Source organism: Phalacrocorax aristotelis, chromosome 21, assembly GCF_949628215.1.
Source record: "Phalacrocorax aristotelis chromosome 21, bGulAri2.1, whole genome shotgun sequence".
Lineage (NCBI taxonomy): Eukaryota > Metazoa > Chordata > Aves > Suliformes > Phalacrocoracidae > Phalacrocorax > Phalacrocorax aristotelis.
Genome location: NC_134296.1, coordinates 845,056 through 863,147, shown reverse-complemented (window position 1 = coordinate 863,147; position 18,092 = coordinate 845,056). Strand labels below are relative to the sequence as shown.

Below are 18,092 nucleotides of genomic sequence, written 5' to 3'. Positions count from 1 at the left end.
CCCCACTGGCTATGGGGGAACAACCTCTCACTGGGGCAGAGAACCAGAGCGAGCAGTCAGCCTTCACCCTCTGCGCATCCTCAGTTGCTGCCCATTTCTTGGGTGGCCGGGGAAGGGGGGAATGGGCCAGGATGAGATGCAGGGCCTGGATGCTCAGGGCATGTCTGCTGGAGAGGGGAAGCTTTGGCACAGCACATATGGGGCAGGGGCACAAATTAAAAGGCTGCAGTGGAGCAATAACAAGGGCATGGGAGAGCTGATTGTTTCCCCCTGATCATCCTTCAGCGAATCATCCTGAAGGGTCAGGACCCTCCTGCATAATGTAGACGCTTAACCAAAGCATCACCCTTTGGAATGTGCTGCCCCTGGCTCCATCTGTGCTCAGCATCCGTGAGGGAGACGCTGCTGAGCAGCGGATCTCAGGTGGGCATGTCTCCCTGACTAGAAGGTATCTAGCAAGACAGCTCAGCCAGGGTCTCCTCTAGCAGAACATCCAGCTGCTAACATCCCTGGGTGTCCTACAGCCTCAGTGCCCCAGTGCAGGCAGCACGCCTGTGACTGTCCCCAGGAGTGCCATGGGCTGGGAGTAACTGGAGTGCTCAGCTTGAGCTCCATCTCACTCCCTAGAAGGCAGAATTGTGCTGTTTGGGCCTGTGACATCTCTTGAACAAATACGGTGAATTTATATTTCCCCTGAAGGCCCTAGCACAGGCTCCTGCTGCTGTCACTGATCTGCTGGGCCACTGAAACCTCATGGCCAAGCTTCAGCTACCACATTCCTGAAGCTCCAAAAGAGCTCAAACTCTGGCTCTGGGACCTTGGAGGCAGAACTCTCTGTTCCTCCCAGCGTGGTCCAAATCTGCCACCCTGTGGTACCCTGGGAGTGCACCACACATCTGGTCAGAAGACGACAGCATCGTCTTTTGCTGCCCCTATGCTGGTCACATCCAGGCCCTGCTGCAGCTCTAAAGTGCTTGTGCCTAGCCACGGCACCACGCAGCTAGGCACATACCTCAAAGCAAGGGGGTCTCCTCCACTCATCTAGTGGCCTCGGGCTGCCAGAAGACAGCTGGGTACAGCATGATGCAAAAACCTACAAGAAACATTTTTGGTCATAACGCTAATCTCAAAGTTTTCTGCCCAATAATGTTTCTTGATGAGTACGTCTCAGTTGTCCCCGATCCACTTGCCTTGCCTGTATCCATGGAAGCCTCTGAAACTAAAAGCAGGTGGAGGAAATGAAAATGTTGGTCTGGCTGTCCCCTGGGACGGACCCGCCTACAGCGTAAATCAGCAGTGACAACTCGCCACACTCCCCACCAGCCCCTTCCCCTCTCCATCGTCCTACCAGCCAACATCCACACTTACGACCACAGCCAGCGCCTACCCCCATAAACTGTTTTGAGATCTTTCATCCCCATCCCCAGCTGTAAATTCCAACCTGCCATCACGGGCAAACTGGTAAATCTCATCCAGTAGGTACAGAGGTTCCAGTACAAGACAGGATTTCCCAGCATCCCCATCTCACTTTGGGTAGACCTTCCAAAGGAGAACAGCTCCCAGGAACACGCTCAGTGGGGACAGACAGCACAGCCATGCAGACTGCTGCCACTACAGCACAGCCCTCGAAACTCAGTACCCCAGCAGAGAGGCCCTGCAACCATATTGACACCCCTATGCCACAGTTAATCAACTGACTAGCTCAGCTTTCCAGCTAATTGTGCTGAGGCCTGCCTTGGGCTGTGGTGGCCATGCCACTGTCCAATCCAGCATCGTGGGACAAGGGGCACCTAGGGAGCATTCTTTCCACACTGGCCTGCTGAGCTGGCTGAGTGCTGTCAGTTGTGTCCTGTGCACACCACAGGTTATTTTGCCTTTTCTGGACCCTTCTGTCCATCAATCTGACGCCACTTTAAAAACTAAAGTCAGCTGGAAAAGCTGTTCCCCTCTGTGTTCCAGGTAATTGGGCAGAGCCCAGGGGTTAGAGGCTTCCCTACCTACTCTGACAGTGAGAGATGAATGTTGCCAGCACTCATCCCAGTTTCCACGTGGCTGCAACGGTGAAGGGTGCAGGGACCATTCAGCATCACGGAGCAAGTTGGAGAGAGCTGTGGAAAGAGGAGCAGGAATCACAGCTCAGGTCCTGCCACGTTAGCCACTGATGTGCAGAAGGGGAAGAGCCTTTGCCCATCCCCCTGCTCTGGGAAAACAGCCACATACTTATTTCCTCCTCCTTCAAGTGTGACCTGCCTTGTAACTGGAGCTGGAATCAGCTTGCCGCTTGCAATTCTGCGAGTCTGGCACTGTTATTAGGTAGAAATGCAGTGGGACAGATCTAACCAAAAAAAGAGGCATGTAGTGTCACTGGACACAGTGTCTCTGCCTCTTGCCACTGAGCCAGAGCCTCAACGTCCTCCTCAGCTCCTTGCCCTGCAATCTCACTTCTTTCTCTCCGGCAACCTCCTGTCACACAGCATCCAAGGGCCCCAGCGCCTCCCTTGCAGCAGGAATCAGGCCCTTAGTACCTTACAGCTGTGTGGTCCTCCACGGTCCCCAGACTCCTCACCCATCTGCCTTGAAGTCCTCCTGGCTGCAAAATAAACCTGGAATACCTGGGTGTCACCACACAGCTAGACGTGTCCCAACAACCACCAACCTGCCGGGCTAGCTGTTGAGCACAATACCCAGCAATTCACAAGTACCCAGATTTCCTTGTGCTGACAAACGTGTTTTTTGAAATGTGAGTGAACTTCAGCATAAAAACCCCTCTGCCTCAAGCCAACCAGACTTTCACCCGCCCTAGACTGAGTGCAGTGATGCTCCCTACTCTCCAACTGCCTCAAAAAGACCCTGTCCCACTCCTGTGGCCCAGCTTTGTTCTCTGACAGCAGAAGCTGTCTAGCAGAGGTGGGCCCAAGGAACAGGAATGCGTACTGCCGTACTGAACCCAGATGCCAGGTATCCCACAGAAAATGGTCACAGCTAATCTACCCTTGGCAGCTTGCCTGGCCCTGAAGCCCATAAGAACTCACAGGACCCGGAATGATCCTGCAATGCCTTGCAAACCCTGATCCCTGAACGAGGGCAGCCAGGTGCATTGCAGTATAAATACAGCCAGGCACAAGAGAAGCGCTGCAGAAACCCAATGCCCTGGATCATTTGTCCTGCACAGGTCAGAACCACCTGCAGCTTTCCTAGTGGGACACCCACCTCTCCCCTCCACACTCCCCTTCCAGGGCACCGATGGGGGAAGGACCCCCATTGTGCTACACACTCTCTCTGGCACACGTTGGCCCAGGAGGAGGAATGTGTTTGAGTATGTTGGAAGATATAAGTCCTATTTCCAGCTCTTCCCCTGCCACTAGGGTGTACGCATAAGCTTCTTCCGTACTCAGTGCCTATTTAAGACACTGACACAGTTCCCTTCCCTGGCAGAACAACCCAGTCCTCATGGCAGAGGAGCAGAAACGGAGAATTCCCCAATTACAGCTCTTCTTCCTCACCTTGAAGGACAGAGAGCCCCTTTGCAGTGAAGGAACAGCAGCTCAAAATCCGTGGCCAGCACAGCACCACCAGAGCATGCCCTGAGCACCTGCAAACGGGCACCCTGGGCTTTGAAAAAGACGGCCTCTCTGGCAGCGTGGGGCATGGGTTTGGTGTCCCCATGGCACTACATGTACAGCAACACAGCCAGCCTTTCCTAAGGGCAGGGCCTGGCCCCCAGCCCTTAGGCAACCAAGCCCCCTCCAAGAAGAGCAAAGCCTGGCCAGGGCTGGGATGATCCTGCCAAGGCCAGGAACATGCAGATCAGTTCAGCAACTGAAATAAGAAAAGTTGGGGTGGATCTGCTGGAAACATCCCCAAATTCCACCGTGTTTCCTTGAGCCCAAATGTTTTGCTGAAGCCAAAGTGAAATATTTCATCTCCCATCCTCTTCCCTTCCATATAATACAGGTGAACAAGGCAATATCTAATGGATGGGTGGCAGAAACATGAAATTTTGGAATTCCTGAGCTATAACGCCCCAGTGAAAAGATGCCTAACCAAGGAGCAACCACCCAAACCCATCCCTGAATTAAGCCAGAGGCACAGAGATACTGTCCCTCTAAACAGTATCACTCACAAAAGCCTTCACCTGTGACAGCAGGGATGGGAAAGGGGAGACGAGAGGACAATGGTGCCAGCAGGATTCGGGGGGTGCCAGCCAGCCCCCACCCCCGGGGCAGGGAGCAGCTGTGAGATCAGGCAAGTGGTGACACACACACAGAATCATCCCAAGCAGCTCGTTATGGTCTTGCTACACACCCCCAAACCTCTGCCCTGGGGCAGCGTGATGTCCCCAGCTCCATGCTCAGCTCCCACGCCCCCAGCCTGGCCCTCCTCTGCCCATCCCCATCCCCACCCTGGGATGGGCACTGTGCCCCCTCCTCGCATGCCAAACCCTCTGCCCTCCCAGCAGACATTCCCGTATTCTACCCAGCACAGCTCCTGCCAGTGCAAAACATGTTCGCTCCTACAAGGCCCTTGTCACCCAGGCTGCCCCTGCCTGCCCCCGCACCACTCCACCGAAGGTCCCCATGGCCTGAGCCACTTGTCGGCCCCAGCTTCCCCCATAAGCCTATTCATGCTCCCAGTTTGCACAGTCATTGCCAATGCATCCCACTGGGGCACCCCAAAACACCTCGCTGCCTTTTACAGACCGAATTAGACAGCCTGTGCTGAACTGGGCTGGCAGCTCTCCTGCCTGCATCCCACAGGGTCCCGCTCCCCAGCACCCCTGCTCACAGGCACGCACACGGGCACTGCCAAGCCCGCGCAGCCAGAAGGATACTTCCACTCCACGATGCTGATGCACGCCTTCCGCAGTGGGTTTTCCAGGGTTAAGCACAACAGAGCCCTGGCTGGCCGGGGAGCTGCTGGCGGTACCGGCTTCTTGGACTTGTCCTTCTGTTGCCTCTTCTTCACATCATCCTGGGGAGAAGTAGGCTCCATGGTGTTTCTCCCCCTCCTGCCCCACGGCCGAGCCCCCCTTCCCCAGGGTCCCAGCCAGCAGAAGCTCTTCTGGATCTCCCTTCTTGCAGAGCCCGTCTCCTCCACGCACTGAGGGAGGCGATGGGGCAGTTGGGGCTGGAGCCTGCACTCGCATGTACAAACACACAAAGCATGAGTTTAAATTTAGATCCCAGCCTGGCTCCCGGGTGCTGTCACAGCTCCTGAGGCAGCAAAAGGGCCCCTGCAGCTGTTGCTTCTTTACCCAGCACATTGGGAGGCAGGCGAGTGCTTCGCATGCCACTGACAGGGGCTGGGGGTGGGAACAGGCTGCGTGCTGGGCACACGGTCTCTGAAAGGAAAGTGCCTTGTCCCAGGTCAGCTCTTTCCCCTGCTCCCCCAGCCTCCCTTACCCAAACTGCAAGATGGGCTGCCTGGGGCAATGTGTGCAGCGCCCGGCTGAATCGGGGTGAGGTGGAGAACCCAATTCTGGCCAAAGGTGGCTAACGCACAAACTGATCAGTCCCCTTTCTCTGCAGGATTTTACCTTCATTTGGTGCAAACTGCTCAGCTGAGCCCTGGACCCTGTGATGCTGGGGCTGTGGAGCCTCTGGGGCTGGGTCCATCTCACTGACAGGCACTTTGACCCCAACCTCAGAGCTCCAGAGAATCATGGTAGGTCCAAAAAGTGCTCCAGCTTGCTCTTCTGGAGGGGCAGAGGAAACCCTTGCCTGGCACCGGTCACTCAACCCCTTGCTCAGCCTCACCTCCCCAGTCTTGCTTGCAGGGTTTGGATGCAGGAACCCAACAAGCCCAGGCTGGATTGTGTCCTGGCCAGTCCGGCTGGGCTAGGGAAAGCCCAACTGGATGAGTGGTATGAACAGTCCTGAGCTGGAAGGCAGGCAGGGCGAGAGGCAGGTTATCAGCATCTCTTCGCAGCAGGGAAAACTGAGGCACCGGGAAGGGCTTTCCTGGTGTTTCCTGGACTGAGCCAGCAAAATAATTGCAGCGATCTTATTACTTATAGTCCTATCGCACAGCAAATAGTATCCCCGTCCTACAGGGATGCTACAGCCTTGTGTGACTGACCAGCTGTGCCCCAGCCAACCCCATGCATCCCAGGGAGCTGCTCTACCCAACTGCACCAGCTGCCTTGCTCAAAGCTTCCTCTCCTTTGCTTTGCAGGGTGATTCCACCATGGAGGGAAATTACTTTGCAGCTGTGCAGCAGGCTGTGTCAAGGGCCAGGAGGGCCACAGCGCTGGCAGGGAGGTAGCATGGAAGAACAACTCCTGCAGCTGCTCCAGTTTTGATGCACTTTGGAGGAGGGGACCTTTGATTGTAAAGGGGTTAAATAAGTAACCTGCCCCCTCCTACACCACTCTGCCACATTTTGTGCAAACCAAAGTCAAATCATTCCCACTGAGGGCTGCAGCCCTGTCTCCATGTGAGGCAGGCCTAAGCATGTTCCCTTTCCTCATTTAGTCCTTGTTCTTCCCCCTAAACCCTGGTGAAAGCCGGGAGCTGTATTTCTGCTGCTGCCTGTGCAGGAGAACCTGTCCCAGGGACAGCAAGGATGTGGGGCCCATCTAACGGTGAGCCTGGGAAGAAACATCGGCCCCCTTTGACTCATCCTGGAAAAGTCTCAGAGGAAGAGGGCAGGGTGTGCGAGGTGTGTGTGCAGCCTGGTGCAGGCTGGGGCCCGTGGAGAGGACACTCAAGGCCTCTCTGATCTCCTCCACAGCCCTTTGCTCACACCCCCACGTGCACCTGCTGGCAACTGCTCAGCACCTTGCTGCGCTCACCATTTCGCACAGGGCTGTGCTGGCAGCCACCAACCAACATGGCTGTAACAAACCACGCTGCAGCGGTCTGCCTGACGGAGAGGTTCCTACCTGCCCGGCAGGGAAAGACTCCTTCCTCACAAAACCTTTTCACATCCATCCTTGTCTTCCTTGCATGCTTCGTGAGTCTTCATGCTCGTCTCCTGCTTTGTCACTGCACAAAGACATGGCCTTAGGAAGGGGCCCAAAGGCAGCGAGCCCACGATGGAGCCTGCCCCACTGGGTGGGCTTCTCCCATCGCCGTGAAGAGCGGGGATGGAAATGCTGCCTGTGCTGCCCCTTCTCCAGCAGCGACCACGCCTACGAACACCTCACACCTCCTGGCACGCACTGACCTGCGTTCATTCACCTCCCCAACGCTTCCCCTTTCCCCAGCCCAGGCACCTCCCTGCCTCGCTGCCCGGCTCCTGCAGGGTCTTGGCCTGCCCGTCCCTCGGGGCTGCCTGAGCCGGACAGACAGCCGGCCGCAGGCAGCCTGTCCCTCTCTGGGCCCACCACGGTCTCTCTCTCCCGCACGCACTGGCCGAAGGCCTCAGTGCCCGGGGCAGGGCGAGGCAGCCGGTGGCGGGCGGGAGCGGAGAGGGACGCCGCTGGGGGCGGCAGTACCGGAACTGGCCCTGCCTGGGCTCTCCCCCGAGCCGAGCCGAGCCGAGCCGAGCCGAGCCGAGCCGAGCCCAGCCCAGCCCAGCCCAGCCCAGCCCAGGCGAGCGCAGCCGAGTCCAGCCGAGCCGAGCCGAGCACAGCCCAGCCCAGGCGAGCGCAGCCGAGCGCAGCCGAGCCGAGTCCAGCCGAGCCCAGCGCAGCCGAGCCGAGCCCTGCCGAGCGCAGCCGAGCCCTGCCGAGCCGAGCCGAGCCGAGCCCAGCCCAGCCCAGCCGAGCCCAGCGCAGCGGAGCCGAGCCCAGCGCAGCCGAGCCGAGCCGAGCCGAGCCCAGCGCAGCCGAGCCCAGCGCAGCCGAGCCGAGCCGAGCCGAGCCCAGCGCAGCCGAGCCGAGCCGAGCCGAGCCGAGCCCAGCGCAGCCGAGCCGAGCCGCCGGCAGCCGGGCGGCAGCGGGAAGGGGCGGCTGCCCCGCTCCCGCCCCGCGGCCCCGGCGGGAGCTGCAGAGCCCGGCATTGCCCCGGGAGCGGGAGCCGCACTCCGGGCCGCCTTTGGGATGCGGGGTCAGCGCCCAGGCGACGCTGGGGACGCAGGCGGCTGCTGGAGGGACCACGGAAGTTCGCGGGGTGCCGTGGGGGCAGCTGAGACCCGCGCGTGTGTGCGAGAGAGGGGTGTCTGCCAGCATGGAGTGGGGCGGCCTCGGGGGCTGGCGTGCCCAGGTGCTGGGAGCACTGGGTGGGATCCAGGGGCTGCCACCGGGCAGAGAGAGGGTCTGACCAGCTGCTGGGGGGAGCTGCGTTATACGCCTCTGTGTGTGTACGTATATATACATATGTGTGTGTATATATATATTTTTTCCCCACTCAAGGACTAAGGGACCTTCACTCTGATCAGCCAGAGAGGGGAACGGGATGAGGGCGCTGGTGCTGTTTGTGTTCTTGTGAGTGCTGAGTGTGTATGTCTTAACCTGTGTGCCCAGTCATATATATATGTGTGTGTATATATGCACATACCTATGTGTATATAGCTGCTTCGGCACCTCTGTGTGTGGGAGTGTGTGTACGTTTGTGCCTACTGGGACCCCGTGCTCAGCCTTGCTCCGGGCTGGACCCGGTGTTAGGGAGCTGTGGCAGGGGTCAGCAGCCCCTAGCAGGGACGTGGTTCATCTGCACTGAGTTTACTGCCACAACCCCTGATCTTTTCTTGCTACGTCCCTTGGAGATGTATGCATGGTCTTAATTTTTAGGTAGACAGAAAACATCCCTTTACCAGGGTTGAACCCACAAGCCAAAACCCCAGATGAGAAGTTTTGTTTAGACCCCCAAACAGAGGGAAAGTACCTGCACTGAAGACAATGAGAAGCTAATGCTTTGACCCTAGTTTTTTTTTTTGAGTTTTCCCAAAAACCTCACGGACACCAGCACATAAAATAGCACTGCCATGAGTTACTTAATGAGAGAATGAAGTCTCCTGCGGCATAGGAGGGGAAAGAGCCACCATCTGCCCCGTAGCTGGGAAGAGGGATTTCTGGCAAGGCTACTTTGAGCCTTTTTTTTTTTTTTTTTTTTTTTTGCTTCAGCTATCTAAAACATGCCTTTTGTAGCTGGTTTATACATTCACAAAAAGACAAAAGTTAAAGCATCCATTTATTGCATAAACATAAAAGCAGCCACTGCATAGCGAGGAGCAGAATAAAGCACGTGAAGAAGCTGTGGTGGTTTGGCCGCCAGCTCAGCCCCACGCAGTGACTCACTCACTCCCCACCGGTGGGATGGGGGAGAGAATCAGAAGGGTAACCCTCGTGGGCTGAGATAAGAACAGGTTAATAATTGAAATGAAAACAACAACAAAAACGCAATGGAAAGGAAAACAACGAGACGCGTGAAACGTCGGGGTAGGGGGGAAAAGAACCACCAAAACAAACCACATGCAACACCACACCTCCCCAAGCTGCAACTGCCCCCTTAATATACTGGTCATGGTGTCACATGGTATGGAATGAACCTGCCATTGGCCAGTCGGGGTCAGCTGCCCCGGGCGTGGCCCCGCTGACACACCCACGTGTGTCTCTGGGTTCGGCCCCTGCTGCCAACCCATCTGTGATCTCCCACACGCATCGGGCAGCGCTGAGGCTACCCTGGGCAGGAAGGGGTGGCATGCTGAGCCACCACATGCCACCCTCTGGCCCGCGGCGTGATCCCCTGCGTCCCTTCAATGGCACGCTGCCAGGACCACATCCCTGGGCTACGGGAACCTGCTCTTACAAACTACACCAGCAAAGCCACCACTCACTTCCCAACCCAGCGCCCAAAAGTGCCTGGCCCAGGGCACTGCACATCTCTGGCTCTCCTGCCTGCTGCCCCACCCTCCCATACTCCCATAGCCTTCCTCCCGCAGGCAGCACTGATGCCTCCTCCTCATCCTCTCCAGCTGAGGCTTGCTGGGTTTGTCCTGGAGACACCACACAGCCAGAGGGTTGGCAGCAGGGGCCGACCCAGAGACACACGGGGGGGCAGCCGTGCATGGTGGTGATGCCAAGGGAGGTGACAGTCTGCTCTAACGGAGCATCCTCTCCTGCTTGCCTTTCCAATCCCCAGGAGAAGATCGAATACGCCTTCCTGATCTTCTTTGCCATTGAGGCAATGCTCAAGATAATTGCCTACGGGTTTCTTTTCCACACGGATGCCTATCTCCGAAACGGCTGGAACGTGCTCGACTTCTCCATCGTGTCCCTGGGGTAATGCAAGGAGGGGAAGCTGCTGGTGCCCAGCTTGTGCCAAGGCCTGGTCCACAGCCTATCAGCTACATTGATTTTTCTAGTGACTGCAGTGGGTTTGGGGGCAACCTGCGGTCTCAGTTCATGCCCTGCTCCCACGGGCCCCTTTTTCATGCCCTGATATCCCCGGGGATCCTCCCTCACTCCTGTTTCTTCCTGTCTGACTCCTTAACGCCTTTCAGGTCTCCTTGCCCTGGAGAATGGGAGTGCCATGGAGTCATCTGGGGTTTGGCACACGGGGAGAGGGTCCACTGGGCACGAGGGGTGGGAGGGCCCCCCGCTGGTCAGCGGTGAGTGCGCAGAGGGGTGCCCAGCCACGAGTGCGCCCAGGAGTTGGACTTAGCAAGAGCTGTTCCCTGGGTCAGGCTGAGCGTGGCTGGCAGAGTCCTGTCCCTCTCTTCCCTGCCTGCAGAGCACTGACTCCTTAGCACAGGTTTCTTGGTCTCCATCCTCACGCCCTTCTCTTTCTCCCTGTCCTTCCTTCTGCTTCTCCCCCTTTCTTCCCTGCTCTGTGCCCCGGCTCTTTCAGGCTTATCACCATGACCTTGGAGCAGGTCAATGCGAAGCAGGGAGGGACTTCAGGGGGAAAAGGCGGCTTTGACGTGAAGGCCCTGCGAGCGTTTCGTGTGCTGAGACCCCTGTGCCTGGTGTCCGGAGTGCCGAGTGGGTGCTGGGCACCCTGCCACCGTGAAGAGCTGGCGGGTGGATTGAACCCCTGTGCCTGGCCAGGGTGGGGGGCCATGGGGCAGGTTTCTTGTTGCTGCTGGGTCAAGCCCAGCCACAGGGTGGGCGTGGAGGAGCCACAGGTTCTTGCTCATCCCCACAGCTTGCAACTGTCAGCACTGGGGATCTGCAGGTCAGCGCAAATGTAGCTCCCTCCATGGGTCAGTGTCAGCACCTGTGGGTGGCCAGGGTGAAAGGGGCTGGAACCTCGCTCTGGTTTCTCAGGGCAGGGATCTCCTTCTCCCAGAGCTCAGGATGAGAGCACCAGAACAAATGGAGGGGCGTGAAGCAGCCTCCAGCACTGCCTGGTGCGTGGCTCTGCTGGGGCCTTCCACATGCTCTATGGTGGGTAGAGAAAGGGACTTTTGCTTCAGCGATTTCATTCCCAACCAACCTGTGCCCCTCTTCCCTTGGCACGGGGCATTTCAGAGGCTGCTTGTCAGAGGGGCTGACAGGAACGCAAGGTGCACCCAAAGCTGTTTATGAAGTGGTTGACCTCCTCTCCCTTCTCCTCGGTGCAGGCCTTCAGGTCGTCCTGAACTCCATCATCAAGGCCATGGTGCCCCTGCTCCACATCGCCCTGCTGGTCCTCTTCATGATCATCATCTATGCCATAGTTGGGCAAGAGCTCTTCAAGGGCAAGATGCACAAGACCTGCTACTATCTCGGGACAGGTGGGGCTGTGGCGGGGGGCTGATACGGCAGAGATGTCTCTGTGTGGCTGCTGTGGGGACCACAGAGGTTCTGCGGGTGGCAGGAAGTCTGGTCTTGCCAGCGTCAGGCCTGGGAGTGTGGCAGGCCTGAAGGATGTTTGGTACAGCACACAGCTTGGTGATGTACGTGGTGTGAGGAGGTGGTGAAAGGAAAAGCCCCTTTTGGAAAGCTTCTGCAGGAGGCTGGGAAGTGCTGGAACCTGCTCTACTTGGCCTGACCTGCTGCTCACACCACGGCTTTCCCCCTCAGATGTGATTGCCACGGTGGTGTCAGAGAAGCCAGCCCCATGCACCAGCTCTGGCCACGGGCGACACTGCACCATCAATGGCACTGAATGCCGAAGCGGCTGGCCGGGGCCCAACGACGGCATTACTCACTTCGACAACTTCGGCTTTGCCATGCTGACTGTCTATCAGTGCATCACCATGGAGGGCTGGACCGAAGTCCTCTACTGGGTAGGCTCCAGCAGCTTCGGCTTGGTGCCCAGCTCGCAGAGGTCACTGCTGGTCCTGCCTCAGAGAATCATAAAATGATAGAATCATTAAGGTTGGAAAAGACCTCTGAGATCATCTAGTCCAACCCCAAACCCAACACCCCCAGGCCTCCTAAACCATGTCCCCAAGCATCATTTCTACACGTTTTTTTGAACCCCCCCAGGGACGGTGACTCCCCCACCTCTCTGGGCAGCCTGTGCCAATGCCTGACCGCTCTTGCAGTGAAGACATTTTCCCTCATAGCCAATCTAAACCCCTCTAAAGGGCGAGGAATTCCCTCCAGGACACAGGTCCCCATAGCAGGGCCAGGCCTCCCAGCCAGTGAAAGACATCCTGCCCCCACCAAGCTTCATGCGGTGATGCACATCCCATAGTGCACCAGGCACCTCTTCTGCATCTTTGCAGGCACTGCTCAAGCTGTCCTTGCTCTCCAGGTAGACAGGAGGGTGCTCCAGCTCCCACCTTTGTGAAGGGGTACAGGCCGAGCACAACAACAGCTGGCTGGTGGGTGCTTCGGCAAAACCCCATGTTTTGCAGTCCTTGGGAGACTGTCTTGCTGAGGCTTAGGCATGGGGCTGATGTTTATATCTGCCCCCAAAATGCTTGGGTCTCGCTTTACCTCCACAAAAACCTGATGCAAAGTCATAAGGCGGCAGAGCTCAGAGTCAGGTTTAGCTGCTACCATCCCAAGCACTCATTTTAGGGGGGGGCAAAGCTCCCAGAGGCTGTTGAGGGAGCCCTAAGGGGAGACAGACAGCAGGCACTGTGTTCAGGATGCTTCATCTGCCTCTCTCCTTGCCAGGTGAATGATGCCATTGGGAATGAATGGCCCTGGATCTACTTCGTCAGCCTTATCTTGCTTGGCTCCTTCTTCGTCCTCAACCTGGTGCTGGGGGTGCTCAGTGGGTAAGTGCCGCCCCGTCCTTTCTCTTTGCCGGCAGATCAGTGAGCGTTATCAGAGCGTGGACATTGGCTGGTTTTAATTATACAAGAAGGAAGCCTGGAAAAGTTTCTGTTCCTTTTCCTCTGCTGTTCCTCTCCCCTGCTTTTGCATGCTTAGAAACCCTGAGCCTTGAGTTACTTTTTGTGCTAGTGTCCATGACTCTCTGAGGTTTTAGCTCAACGCCTAACACAGAAATCTTTTCCCTGTAGCACAAGCAGCGGTCAGCAAACACAGCCATGGAGCACGATATTAGGTGTTTGTAGTGTGGTCTGCCAGCACTCACAGCAAAAGAAGCTGAGCAGGGAGCTCAAAGCAGCAGTCTTTACACCATGGCTGTGGGTCGAGACACTCATTCTCACGGGTACCCACAGCACTGCTGTCCTCTTGTGAGCACACATGATTTCCTCATGGCCAACCTAAGGAAACCACCTTTGTTAGGAATGCAGGGGATCCAAGAGAATTTTAGTTACTCTAATTAATGCTTCAACAGTCTTATCCAAGTACCACAATGAGCTATCATCAGTCTGGTTACAATGATCCTGACACTTCTGTGCCAAATGACTCAGTCGGTGCTAGTTCCCATAGTAGTACAGTTAAAGCTGCCACGTGCAAAATCCCTGGTGCCACGCTCAGCCTACTATGCATTGCTGTGGTGGGGTGCCAGCATCCTGGTTTTGTTGCTGAGAAGCGTGCGTTGTTCTGGTGAGTGAGGGTAGCTTTTCTTCTCAGTTCTGTGTAGGCTCAGGGTGGTTTTTATATGTTTCAGTCCTGTGCGTGTGAAGTGGCTCACACTCATCGTCTCTGTTGGTTCACAGGGTTAGTTATACCCTGTATTACTTGGATTTGTTAGCCGCCTTCTGTGGCGAGAACCATACACCTGCACAAGGTTAAACCAAACTGGGTATTAATATAACTAGAACAAGCTCAAAACCGCAAGACAGATCACAGGCACCCGACCCTTGCATGAAGTTGGCTATAACAGCAGGACTGTAGTCATCTGATCGTAGAGTGAGTTGCAGGCACAGCAAAAGTTTCTGAAATATTTTTGCAAATATAGCTAAAATATGCTTGAGGTAAGGAAAATCCAGACAAGGCCTGACAATTCCTGAGGCTTAGTATGTCTAATTATTGTTATAATGCCTGAGACCTATTACTAACACATGGCAACGCCAGACCGGCTGGGCAGCAGATCTACAGTCCAGCCAGATACCAGGAGAGAAAAGAAATTCATTAAAAAAGACTGAGAAGAGTGGGACCCCTTGCACTGGCAGACCTGTCTTTTCCATGTTACCGTGAGAAGAGTGTCCTGTTCGCTTGCCATGTGATGAGCTCACCTGCCCCACAGGGAGAGCTGGAGAGGATGGGGCAGCCTTCTGCCCCGCAGATGGGTGAGACCCCACTTGCCCTGATCCTTAGCAGGGCTAGAGAACTCCCACAGCCTCCAACTTCTGGTGTTAGTTGGCCTGTCCAACCACAGCACCCTGCAGCAAGGAGCACCCAGTGAGCAGCCAGTGGTGGGGAAGAAACCCTGCCTGCCATCAGGCATCGGGGGATGGTCCCCATGGTCTTGCGTCACGGAACAGGGCCAAGAAAGAAGAAATTCACTGGAGCAATCTAGTGGTAGCACTGAGTGATAAGGTATTTCAGGCTTTTATCTTTCTACAAGGACTGGCCTGGCACAGGGCTGTGGTACCTGACCCCTGCGCCGTCCCCCTCCTGAGTCTCACTCTGCTGCTTGCCTTGTCCCAGCGAGTTCACCAAAGAGCGTGAGAAGGCCAAGTCACGGGGCACGTTTCAGAAGCTGAGGGAGAAGCAGCAGCTGGAGGAGGATCTGAAGGGCTACATGGACTGGATCACCCACGCGGAGGTCATGGACAGTGACCGGACCAGGGGAGAAGGTACCAGCTCTGCTTGGTCAAAGACCCTTAGTATCAGGGTTGGGTTCCTAACACTGAGCATCCTAGAGAGGCAGGGTGGAGACCTTTGGAGAAGTCACAAAGACTTCTTTTGCTTGAAAACCTATGAAACAAAAAGCTTTGACTTCTGCAGAACAGCTACCTTCCTCTTTTTTTTTTTCTTTCCTGAATCATTTTATTGACTCTCACCCAAACTAGCTGTAACTTGGCCCTCATGCTAAATCTCCACCTCAACCACTGTCTTTAAAATTTGCAGACTGCTAGCAAGGCCTAGGACTCCTTTGGCAAAATACATTTGAAATGGCCGTGAGAATCCATGAGGAACGTGCACTTTTGTGTGTAGGGGCAGAGTGCAGGGTTACTAGCTCGCACACTGACAGATGCATGAATTTCTTGCCATTGTTTGACCGTTTTGAGGGATGAGAAGTGGCTCAGGGAGGGAGGCGAATATGCAAGCGTCTAGCCAAAGGCTCAGCAAGGCCTGGGATGCTCTGCCACTGAGCCGCTGTATGTGCTAGGCCACCCTGCCCAGTGAAATAACTTTTGATGCCTCAAGCTGAGCCGATACATGTGTGCAAAGAGCCTTGGGAAACAGTGGAAAGACAAAACGCCTCTTCCACACCTGTGAGCAGTGCTCTTACAAACCTCCTGTGGTTCAGCATTTGCTCAGGTCACAACTGACCCCAGTTTTCTCCGTGCTGGGAGTGCCTTGCGCTGGGGGAGCCTACGTGCACACCGCTGTCTGTTCGGGCTGCCTCTCTGGGTTGCTGCTGCTCTTGCTGCAGGGCAGGTGTTCCTGGTGCCTCCTACTTGGTTTGCACCTGACACTTAAAACCTTCTGCCCAGCCTCTCACTGCTGTCTCCCTGGAGTGGCATTTCTTGATTCCATCTCTGATGGGGAAGCTCTTCACGATGTGCTCCAGGGAGAGGTTCCCTCCCACATGTTCCTCCCAAGGGCTCCAAGGAAAGCCCAGGATCTTGTCCCCTCCATAGGTATGATGCCATCGGATGAAGGAGGGTCAGAGACGGAGAGCTTGTATGAAATTGAAGGCATGAACAAGTGGATTCTCTACTTGTGAGTATGTACTGGCTGAACCATCTGCTGCTCTGCACGTGGGCTTGCCCAGTCTCTCACTTGCTGTCCTGGCTGGGCCAGGCTTTCTTGTCAGCCACTGGTTTCTGGGGGAGAGCCAGGGGCTGTGTGCTGAGGAGGAGGTGCAAACATCGCGGGCAGCAAACAGGGAATTTTGCTCTGGTGCTGGCAAAAAGCCACATCAAGGTGAACAACCCCTTCACTTTGGGACGAGGCTCCGAGCATCCTCTCGTGGCCCACGCAGCATGTCTTGTGCTTTAGGAGCTGGGCCTGTAGCAGCCAGCCAGAGGTGACTGTAGGCCAAAAAGGAGCCAGGAGGTGTTTGTGAACAGCAACGCCTGAGTGAATGCACCAAGTGGCAGGGGCAGGGTTACGTTCCTCAGCCCTTTCCAGGAAAGGCCCCTGGAGCAGGGAGCAGGGAGCAGGGAGCAGGGAGCAGGGGTGGCTTTGCTCTGCAGTCTGCAGGCACAGCCCTGGGCCGGGCAGGACCCACTGGCTGGCTCTGCTGACCCTTTGGCCATCTCTCCAGCCGTCAGTGGAGGCGTTGGAACCGAATGTTTCGTAGGAAGTGCAGGGACGTGGTGAAGTCCAAGTTCTTCTACTGGCTTGTCATCCTGCTGGTGGCCCTGAACACCCTCTCCATCGCTTCTGAGCACCACTTCCAGCCAGAATGGCTGACACGGGTGCAAGGTGAGCAAAGAGGCTGAGGGAGCAGGAGGGCCCGGGACACCTTGCTGCCCTGGAGACATGCGTGAACGCTTACTGTGCGTGCGCAGCCACACAGACATGGTGCCGGAGCTGTTAGACGCATGCAGGCTTGCTCATGCACACAAACACAGCCTGCACACAAGTGTGTGTACACCGTCCCCACTGCACTGTCACACAGCTGCACACTGAACGTGTGGTGCATACAGTTTTTGTTATTATGTACATAGTACGTGTGTATAATAATAAATCATATTTATTATTATATATAAAAATAATAATGATGATAATAATATAAGCACAGCATATAGATTCTTAGGCACATGGGTGAGCACGGTGAACACAGGTAGAGTGTGTACATTCACACCTGAACGTGCATAGTACACACAAACGCACATTGCCTGCACTCACGCAGTACAGTCACACGTATTTATGCGTGCAGCCACACTACCCGCAGACACACGGAGTACAGCTATGCACGGTATACATGCACGCACTGCATAGAGTCACACGCACAGTACAGCCGCACTCTCACACGTACAAGCACACAGTTGCACATCACCCTTCTCCTCATCTTCCTCTCCTGTGATGCTCCCTGAAAAACAGCATTTGCTGCAGCGGCAGCTCAGTGCTCGGTGGTGGGCGGAGAAGGGAGGTGAGCAGCACTGCCCTCCTTCCCCTCCTGCTGTGCCGTGCTGAGATTAAGAGGTCCATGCTCTGATGGACTGGATCTCCCACCCCAGACAATGCCAGCTGGGTGCTGCTAGCACTCTTTGTGGCTGAGATGCTGCTGAAGATGTACGCACTGGGCCTGCGCCAGTACTTCATGTCGCTCTTCAACCGCTTCGACTGCTTTGTGGTGTGCGCGGGGATCTTGGAGGCCATCCTGGTGGAGCTTGGCAGCCTGTCACCCCTGGGCATCTCCGTGCTGCGTTGCATCCGTCTCCTCCGCATCTTCAAGATCACCAGGTTGGGGACGGAGCTCTGTGGGTACTGGGGGCTTGCGGTCCCTAGGCATCACTGGCCTTGTCCCTGGGGAGGGCTGCAGCGTGAGCAGAGCTGGTTTCTCCTGGATGGAGAAACAAGGCCAAGCTGGGGATTTCTGTCTCCAGGACATGGTGTGGGAGTGGTAAGGAGGACAGAGCAGGGCTTGCTGGAAGTCTCCTGGGGACCCTCTCTTGCTCTGGGTTCCGGGGTGTTGTAAACGGAGGTGCTGTGGGCCAGTACTCCTGGTTTCTCTTTCTGGCACCAACCTGCTGTGTGCTCATGCCCCTTCCCCATCCTGCCTGCTGGTGCCCCG

The 18,092-nt window shown here is 56.1% G+C and overlaps 2 protein-coding genes across 17 annotated transcripts in view; one reads left to right on the top strand and one right to left on the bottom strand.

Moving 5' to 3' along the window:
• Window positions 1–7,663, bottom strand: part of LOC142067399 (voltage-dependent L-type calcium channel subunit alpha-1S-like) — a 50,509-nt gene extending 42,846 nt beyond the window's left edge. For 14 of the 16 annotated variants that reach the window (XM_075115991.1, XM_075115997.1, XM_075115995.1 and 11 more), the window contains exon 1: window positions 4,832–5,530. In XM_075115991.1, the coding sequence (XP_074972092.1) occupies window positions 4,832–4,992 (161 nt within the window). In that variant the 5' untranslated portion in view covers window positions 4,993–5,530. The other 2 variants (XM_075115992.1, XM_075115998.1) reach the window with 2 other exon arrangements.
• Window positions 7,664–8,767: 1,104 nt separating this feature from the next.
• The window catches only part of LOC142067377 (voltage-dependent L-type calcium channel subunit alpha-1S-like), a 49,963-nt gene continuing 40,638 nt past the window's right edge, over window positions 8,768–18,092 (top strand). Inside the window, exons 1-9 of the mRNA XM_075115953.1 lie at window positions 8,768–10,165; window positions 10,734–10,867; window positions 11,449–11,601; window positions 11,891–12,096; window positions 12,938–13,041; window positions 14,828–14,976; window positions 15,988–16,069; window positions 16,617–16,777; window positions 17,536–17,761. Coding sequence (XP_074972054.1) covers window positions 9,417–10,165; window positions 10,734–10,867; window positions 11,449–11,601; window positions 11,891–12,096; window positions 12,938–13,041; window positions 14,828–14,976; window positions 15,988–16,069; window positions 16,617–16,777; window positions 17,536–17,761 — 1,964 coding nt within the window. The 5' untranslated portion in view covers window positions 8,768–9,416. The remainder of the gene's footprint in view (window positions 10,166–10,733; window positions 10,868–11,448; window positions 11,602–11,890; window positions 12,097–12,937; window positions 13,042–14,827; window positions 14,977–15,987; window positions 16,070–16,616; window positions 16,778–17,535; window positions 17,762–18,092) is intronic.